This window comes from Littorina saxatilis, unplaced genomic scaffold, assembly GCF_037325665.1.
Source record: "Littorina saxatilis isolate snail1 unplaced genomic scaffold, US_GU_Lsax_2.0 scaffold_2915, whole genome shotgun sequence".
Taxonomy (NCBI): Eukaryota; Metazoa; Mollusca; class Gastropoda; order Littorinimorpha; family Littorinidae; genus Littorina; species Littorina saxatilis.
In genome coordinates, this window is record NW_027129285.1 from 1 (window position 1) to 9,169 (window position 9,169).

The following is a 9,169-nucleotide window of genomic DNA, read 5'->3' on the forward strand; positions in this document are numbered from 1 at the left end:
ACTGAAGTATTGATACTGCAATGCGTTATTATTGTCTGCAAGCAGAACACCCGGAGTTGCACTTGCAATGGGAGCGGGCACATCCGATAAGAGAACACCTACCAATAAAGGACACCTTCTGCAGTCCCTTAGTCTTTCGTTATGACTAAAATATACCTGTAATAACAGGTCACCTCCCACAACTCTAGTGTGTACATTACCAAAATATGACTGCCATGAACGACCACCTGCAATGCAGGGACATTTCTAGCTGATCCCAGGGGTGTCCTCTCATGACATGACATACCCTTTGGACCAACACGAAGTGTCCCTCACATTGCACGTGCTTATTCATGACAGTTATAGTTTGTTGAAGGTTCATCGCAGTAGAAAAATGGACAAACGTCCTTTAACACTTTCTACCCCACCTATGTTGACCAATTTTTTTTTTAGCCGAGACCAGCTGTGCTGCAGCAGGTCACTCAGAATTGTAGTAGCTGTGTAGAAACTGTGTATCAACACGCTGGAATGCAGGCGTTAATTAAATCGACGTTACAGGAAGCGACCGAAGCTAACAGTCTGAGCGAATATATCCGTACCTGGTCAGATAGAGCCATAATTATGAGTGGGTACGGATATATCCGTATCTGGGAGACAATGAGTTAATGGGACTGACGCAGAGTTAAACGCAGAGCTATCACAGAATCCGATGCCGGCAAGGAAGAAATTGGGTGTGTGCTTGTCAGTGGCTTCTGCTGGGTGCCGTCTTTATTGCTGTTATTGGCATTGGAGAATTTCTCTCGTCTCAGTCTTTCTCTCACTCTTGATCGCTTTCTTTACTAACGGTTGTACTTACTTCTGACTACTCAGTTGCACACACACACACACACACACACACACACACACACGCACACACACACACACACACACACACACACACACTGTCACGCCCAGACACACTGTCACGCACAGAGAAAAACGCTGTGACCAAATCGGTATGGGTACACAATGTTAATGTGTGCAAAACTTGTGCATCAAGAGGAAATTGTTCAATTGCACTGACAACAAAAGTCTCTTACAGACTGACAAAAAACCATCGATATCTGTAGAGGTTACCCCAAGCGTGTACAACGGAATGAAAGTATCCCCGTATCCGCCAAAACAAAGAAAGAATCCGTTAACGGGCGTATAAAAAAGGATGACCCCCCCCCCTCTCTTCCTTCACACACAATGAAAACATCTGTTAACCCTTTCACTGCCAGATGTAATAACACAGTTAGGCAGCTCCTCTGCCAAGGACTTTTGCGGAAAAGTGGGTGTAAATTAAAAAAAAATTCTGGAGGCCATGTTTCTTGTTAAAAGTTCATAAAACCTATGTTTTTCTTGGAGGAAAATGAATGCTCTAAATAAACATAGTAATTGTATGCTTTTAAGGGGAATAGTTTATGATCCTTCAAGGTATGAAAACCAAGATTTGTTTTTTGTTTTTTTTACATTTTCCGATGCGTTTGAAGACAGACTGTTAAAAGAGAATAAATGTATGTACATAATTATGATAGAATAATGATGTATGAATTGAAGAAATGTATAAGAACACAAGAATGTATGAATGACAAAGAACAAATGTTGTTTTTTATTGTTGTTTTGTTTTGAATGTTTTATGTATGTTTTATTACGGACACAAAAGCTCAGCAATGCAATTTCTCTTTTAGAGATTAATAAAGTTTATTGTATTGTATTGTATTGTATTGTTGGTGATAGGTGTGTTGTTGAACAAACATCTCAGAAATTCACTAATGAAGAGTTAAAACAAAACAAACAACACATGGATAAATGATGTCCATGTAATTCAAAAGTGTATTATTCCCACAAAACACGAGAAAAAGTAACACGAAAAAAGTGACTGATTTAGTTTAAACACAATTTTATTGAAAATACATGACATGAAATAATTGACAAAAATGCAGCTAGGACACGAACTCAAGCAGATGCTTATTTGACGTGACCATAACAATGCTAAGTTACACAAGTTTTCATGATGGTGGACAACACAATTATTAACCAGAAGAACAAAATGTAGGAGGGGGGTATGGGGAACTTAATCAAAACAGGAGGATTTACAGAGAGAGAAAAAAAAAAGGTGAGACTATGAATGAAGCGCGTGGGACGAGAACATCGATGGTGAGACATGCAATAAGTAAGTTCAGATAAATGTACATTTTCATGGAGAGGGCAGTATAGTTAGTTACGAATGTATGGAAGAAAACAACCACACACACACACAAAAAAAGAGAACAGCAAAACAAAAACAAAATCTCAATGATAATTATTACTTATGTTAATATGTAATTGATGCAACAACACTGAGAGGCGGGTTAGTCGACCAGATTCAGCAATAAAGGATTGGACCGACTCAAAAATCAATGTATTTAGGCGAAATGAATGTTGCTCGCTGCCTCTTAATAATGTTTCCACGTGTCTAAAATTGGCAAGCAGTGAGTTAATTGTGGACATACGAGCATTTTCAAACAACGTGCAGTATAACAAGTAATGTTCAGCTGTTTCATTCCGGTTACCGCACGCACACTGTGGGTTATCTTTTAAATGGCGTTTGCATAAATCGGAATTAAGGTTACTCATGTTTAAACGCATTCTGCTGTGTTGTATTTCTACCTGTCTTTTTCCAAAATAGTAATAAACTGGCACATAATAATGAGGACTTTGTAAATAATGCTTAAACTCGCTAATTGAGTTTGTAGTTTTAACCACATCAGGCAGATCATTCCATAAAATTGTAGTCGAAGGAACGAAGGATGTTCGGAAGATTTCTGTCATGTGAGCTGGTACAAATCTTTCAAGTGGTCGTCTTCTGTGATAGGGATTTAAGGATGAAACTTAGTGGTGGCAAAAGGTCAACTAAATATAGGGGACATTTACCATGAACCATTTTATGATATAAAATCAATTTATGTTGTCTTCGGCGTTCCTTTAGACTACAAAATCCGCTTTCTTTGTAAATCTTACCATGACTAGTTCTCCGCACACCGCCAATTATAATAAGTAAAGCTTCAAGGTGTAGTTTTTCCAGGGTGTTCGACAGGGCTTCGGTACAATTATCCCATATCAATGACTGATTTGCACAGAGTTATCTGGAATAGTACTTTTCACTTGATGGAGTGATAGATCTCAAAGCATGGGAAGACGCAGAGAGCGGGCTTGCTTGGGCATAGTTCACACATGTAGGAGGTCTCCCTCCTAACTCCCTTGCTGTAGCACAGCTTGCACTTTCTTGAGGCCCTGTGCATCTTTTGGGTCTGGGGAACTGGATGGGGAAAGTGTCGCCCACTCAGACGAACAAGTTCCTCAGGCATACCCAGCTTGGTTGTGTCACGTTGTCCTGGTAGAAGACAAAATAATGTATATAAACATCTAGGGCTGTTTTCAGTATTGTTGATAACATGTTCTGTTTGATTAAGGGTATTCAGCTGGTATTTCCTGTTTTCACTACCTATTTACACCCCCGGTATAGGGGTGTGTATAGGTTTCGCTCGATGTGTTTGTTTGTTTGTTTGTTTGTGTTCGCATATAGATCTCAAGAATGAACGGACCGATCGTCACCAAACTTGGTGAACAGGTTCTATACATTCCTGACACGGTCCTTACAAAAATTGGGACCAGTCAAACACACGGTTAGGGAGTTATTGGTGGATTAAATTATACAAGGACTTATAGAGGGACATATTAATGGTCAAAGGGAAATAACCATTCTCACTGCCACCAACTGAGAAGGTTATTTCCCTTTGACGGGGGTGTTTTTCCTACCTCGGAGGAATTTCTTGTTTATTCATGTTTTTATTACTTAGTTAGTGGAAGAATTTTTTGTAATGTATGTTTGATGGTGTATGCTTTTAATTAGGCGTTGTTGACTATGAATGTAGATGTAAATGCTTGTATAACTGTGTTTTAATTTTGAATGTGTCAAGCGCAAAGAGCATAATTGTAAAGTTATGATGTTACGCTATATAAATGCTCATTTATTCTTATTCTTATTCTTATTCTAGATATAGAGTGGATTTATTTGTTCGAAAAAGTTAATTGTTTGGAATATGAATTCTCTTTGACCGACAAAGCTGTCACTGTTTTTTGTTTAAACTTCTGGCGAAAAAAAAGTCCACCAGCAAAAGTGATATTCACTGAATCTTCTTCTTCTGCGTTCGTGGGCTAAAACTCCCACGTACACTCGTGTTTTTGAACGAGTGGAGTTTTACGTGTATGACCATTTTTACCACGCTATTCACTAAATAAAATGAATAGAATCAAGTTCACATGCTGTAATTTGATATATGAATTTGTCCCCGATGCAGGAAGGCGGGAAAGAACACCCCCTTCCCCCGCTTCCTTCTTCTCAGTCTCCAAACCAAACAAACCTTACTAGCAAGCAAGCAAGCAAGCAAGCAAGCAAGCAAGCAAGCAAGCAAGCACACACACACACACACACACACACAATCTTTTTTTTAAACAAAACTCTTTATAATAAGCCAACAGTTGTCAGACAAGTAATTAAAACAATGAGAAACAAGAAGGGCAAAGCCCATACGACTCACATGCTTTACACATTTTTCCTACCAAAATACATGTGACCTTGACCCAAGGTCAAGGTCATCCAAGGTCATGCAACACAAAGCTGTTAATTCAAGACATAGGAAGTACAATGGTGCTTATTGGCTCTTTCTACCATGAGATATGGTCACTTTTAGTGGTTCACTATACCTTATTTTGGTCACATTTCATAAGGGTCAAAGTGACCTTGACCTTGATCATATGTGACCAAATGTGTCTCATGATGAAAGCATAACATGTGCCCCACATAATTTTTAAGTTTGAAACAGTTATCTTCCATAGTTCAGGGTCAAGGTCACTTCAAAATATGTATACAATCCAACTTTGAAGAGCTCCTGTGACCTTGACCTTGAAGCAAGGTAAACCAAACTGGTATCAAAAGATGGGGCTTACTTTGCCCTATATATCATATATAGGTGAGGTATTGAATCTCAAAAACTTCAGAGAAAATGGGAAAAATGTGAAAAATAGCTGTTTTTTAGGCAACATTTATGGCTCCTGCGACCTTGACCTTGAAGCAAGGTCAAGATGCTATGTATGTTTTTTGGGGCCTTGTCATCATACACCATCTTGCCAAATTTGGTACTGATAGACTGAATAGTGTCCAAGAAATATCCAACGTTAAAGTTTTCCGGACGGACGGACGGACGTCCGGACGGACGTCCGGACGGACGGACGGACGGACGACTCGGGTGAGTACATAGACTCACTTTTGCTTCGCATGTGAGTCAAAAATCTTGATAATCATAAATTGTAAGATCAGTACAAAAATATATTGCTTCAAACAACACATATGTTTCAAAAGCTCTTTGACAATAAATTACAAACAATTACAAGGATGGACTGATTTAAAAAAAAAAAGTCAAACAAAACTATGTGTCAAAAGTTTCACAACCATGACATAATAGAGAAGAACAATGCAAATGAAAGGGTGTGCAAATATTTTCCTTTTCGATTGTTCCACACTCACAAATATATCATTATGCTCAACTTCTTCTTCTTCTTCTGTGTTCGTGGGCTTTTGCACGAGTGGGATTTTACGTGTATGGCCGTTTTTACCCCGCCATTTAGGCAACCATACGCCGCTTTTGGAGGAAGCATGCTGGGTATTTTCGTGTTTCTATAACCCACCGAACTCTGACATGGATTACAGGATCTTTTCCGTGCGCACTTGGTCTTGTGCTTGCGTGTACACACGAAGGGGGATAAGCCACTAGCAGGTCTGCACATAAGTTGACCTGGGAGATCGGAAAAATCTCCACACTTAACCCACCAGGCGGCCGCGGCCGGGATTCGAACCCTCGACCTTCCGATTAAGAGTCCGACGTCGTACCACCCCGCCACAGCGCCCGTCATTATGCTCAACAAGATGACAGCTCAAATGCCACTGTGAGGGAGTGTATACCAAACAATGACCTCATTGAATAATAATGTTAATAACATGAAATGTACTACACACTTATAATCACAACTTATAATATGTTAATAACATGAAATGTACTACACACTTATAATCACAACTTAAGTGTTATGTTGGGGTTCCTTTGTACACAGATTTCCATTCACTGTCGCATCAGTGTTAATTTATATCACAACTTTTAATGATGCCAAAACACATTCAGTTGAAACGATTATTCCTGTTCTTGGTTTTGTTGGCCAATTGTCTGGGACAAAAATCGCAGTAGATATGATTATGTTTGTGTTGCTTTTGAGGCCGATTAAAAAAAAAATTTTATTGGAAAAAAAATCATATCCATGTTATTGTTATTCAATTAGCCTGAATATAAAAAGAGAAGAAAACAAGTCGCGTAAGGCGAAAATACAACATTTAGTCAAGCTGTCGAACTCACAGAATGAAACTGTACGCAATGCAATTTTTCAGCAAGACCGTATACAAATGGAAAAGACGTAATACCAAAGACGTCAAAGAGTCACTTCAGTCTGGGCAGAGTTTGTTGCTTCCCGAGTTGAAAGTATGCCTGAAGACAATCAAATACATGTTTCCACAGGAAACAAAGCACATTCTTCTGGCATCTACAAAAGCAGTTCTTCTGGATCATCTCTGCAAGCTCCTCATTGCCAACTACACAGGAGGAGTCACACAGACCTCCAAAGTCCAACCAAAAAAAGGGTCCGCCATGAGAGCCGTCAAGGCTTTACCCAAAGAACTACTCTGTGCACTATACGCTGAGATTGAATACCCAGAAAAAGAAAAGCAGTGGAGGGCGTCCTTTCCATTTGGTCCCACCGACACGGTCAACAACAAACAGCTGAGGTGGTTCTCGTATCCAGAGATCAGGAAACAGAAGCCCCTCCTCGGTATAATAGACTCGCATCACATTCTAACCAACCTCAGAACCAAGGTGTGCAAAACTGGCATTGTGGAATCCGGAATCCATGGAGATGCATGGGTTAAAGTGGCTAGTGGGAACCGAAGCAACAAGACCGGCCTGAATCTAGCTCATGTTGAAGATCTGATTGATCGTCAGCGGAATGCTTTTGCTCAACTCACGTTTTTCGTACCAGTGCAGGTGGAAATGCTCAAGAACGGAGATAAGGAAGAAGCTGCCTTTTGCCGGATGGTGAGACTGTGGTATAGGGCAGATGACGAAGGAGGACTTTCAGCTCATGTGCGGCTTCGATGGCGCCTGAAGATGAGGAACTGGCTGCTGGATCGTTACGATCAATTTGCTTTTCCTCCGCCTGCAGGCTACGTAGGTGGAGTGCCCATAGTCACATACGAATCCCTCCTCACAAACATTGAGAGAAAACTCCAAATGTACTGGTTCACGGGTGCCTTCAATACTCGTTCTCTGACAACTCTAGATGCTGAGAACTTTTTTTTAGCATTCTAGCTGACTTGACACCAGGGGGAAGTGGATTGGCCATCCGTCCTGCAGACATCCCTGCAGCCATGAAAACAGCTTGTGAGCTCTCAATTCTCCAGACGGATACCAACAAGTAAGTCTGAAGGTGTGATGATGATGATGATGATGGTGTGTGTATATGTGTGTTTAAATTAATGTTTTTAAATAATAATTTTCCAGATCATTCCACATGAAAACGACTCGAGCTCCTACCTATCCAAAGATGGAGTTGTGCAAAGCTCAGAACGAAAGTTCAACGCCGAGGGGTGACGATGCTGTGGAGAGAAAACGGGCACCTGCAGGTCACACATCTGAAACCTCATCAATGTACGGTTGGTCGTTGGTCTAATTAGTTATTGCATTATGCTAAAAAGAAACAATTAATAATAGCAATGCAGGTAGTGTTTCAAAAATCTAATATCTACATATTGAATATACCTACAACTGACACCGAACAGGCAAGTAATATTCAAGTCAATTCAATAAGTGTTATTGTTTTTGTAACTATAATTATTTTATAATGAGGAAGTGATATATATATAAATTCTGTGCATGTGCATTAAAACTATAGAACTAGACGTCTGTCAGAGCAATTTATCAGGTGTGTCCAGATAAACCAAATAAACTAGCATTGTTCTAATAATTAAAGTATTGTTTCCAGGGCTGAGGCGTATCCACAGCTAGAAAGGTCAGCAGGTCCATCGTTCAGTGTGCCTATCCACACAAGGTAATCAGTTTAGAAAAAAATGTTATGACTACATGTAATGAATGGCGGTTATGGTGTTTATAGTGAAGGGATATAACTAGTGCTTTTTGTAATACAAAGAGGTTGTCAGGAGTGGTTTAACTTTGAGGGTGGAAACTTTTAACAGTTCAGTAAAATTCCATGGTTAGCTACGGACGGTCAAACTGGGTTCGCAGCACGTGAATTTACAACTGTGCGAGTTGTTCGCGTTATAATCGCAACCGCCTGATTTTGTGAGTTGTGATTGTAAACTGCCTGACAATTGAAAGTCATTCGACCTGGGCTCTCGGATGAGAAAACCTGCTCTTGGTTTTGATGTCAACTTTGCAAGAAAAACATTTGATCTTGATGTCAACCTTGGAACCGGGAAACATTGCCGGGATGACTTGGACTTTTGTATGGGTGCCGCCATATTGGAAGATGAGGTACTTTGCTAGTTTTGTGTGAACTTGAACATTTCTTTTGTATGCGCGGACATGACTTATGTATTTGAATAATTTCGGAATCGTATAATTTTCTTGTGCTCGGTTGGTGTGTTTTTGAATATTGTTAGTTGTTACAGTAGGGTGTTATATTTTGTAACAGGCCGCCCCAGTCTGACTTGTGCGGGGTGGTGCCAGAGTGGCGAGGGTGCGATGGAGGCCGTAAGGTTGAAGGCTAGCTACATCGTCACCTCTACATAACGTAAAAGTTATGTTTTGTTTATTTGCTTTCTTGTCCTTGTAAATATGTTATGACGTTGACAATGAATGAGTGAGTTTCACAAGGTCGTGGACAATGAATGAATGAGTTTCAAAAGGTCATGAATTGATTATTGTAAGCAAGAAAATATTTGAGAATTTGAGGAATGAGTTGATATTTGCTATGTCAGAAACAAACCAATTTGTATGTTCTAATTAAACCATTGGCTATTGTTTGGAAAGAATGAGTTGGTGAAAGACTACAAATTCTTCTAATC

The 9,169-nt window shown here is 39.8% G+C and overlaps 1 protein-coding gene across 1 annotated transcript; it reads left to right on the top strand.

The window, feature by feature from the left end:
• The first annotated feature begins 5,626 nt into the window (after nucleotides 1-5,626).
• On the top strand, nucleotides 5,627-7,922 carry LOC138957548 (uncharacterized). The gene has a single exon (XM_070328648.1). It carries the CDS (start codon nucleotides 6,453-6,455, stop codon nucleotides 7,452-7,454), a length of 1,002 nt encoding a protein of 333 aa, XP_070184749.1. The 5' UTR covers nucleotides 5,627-6,452; the 3' UTR covers nucleotides 7,455-7,922.
• Nucleotides 7,923-9,169: the final 1,247 nt, after the last annotated feature.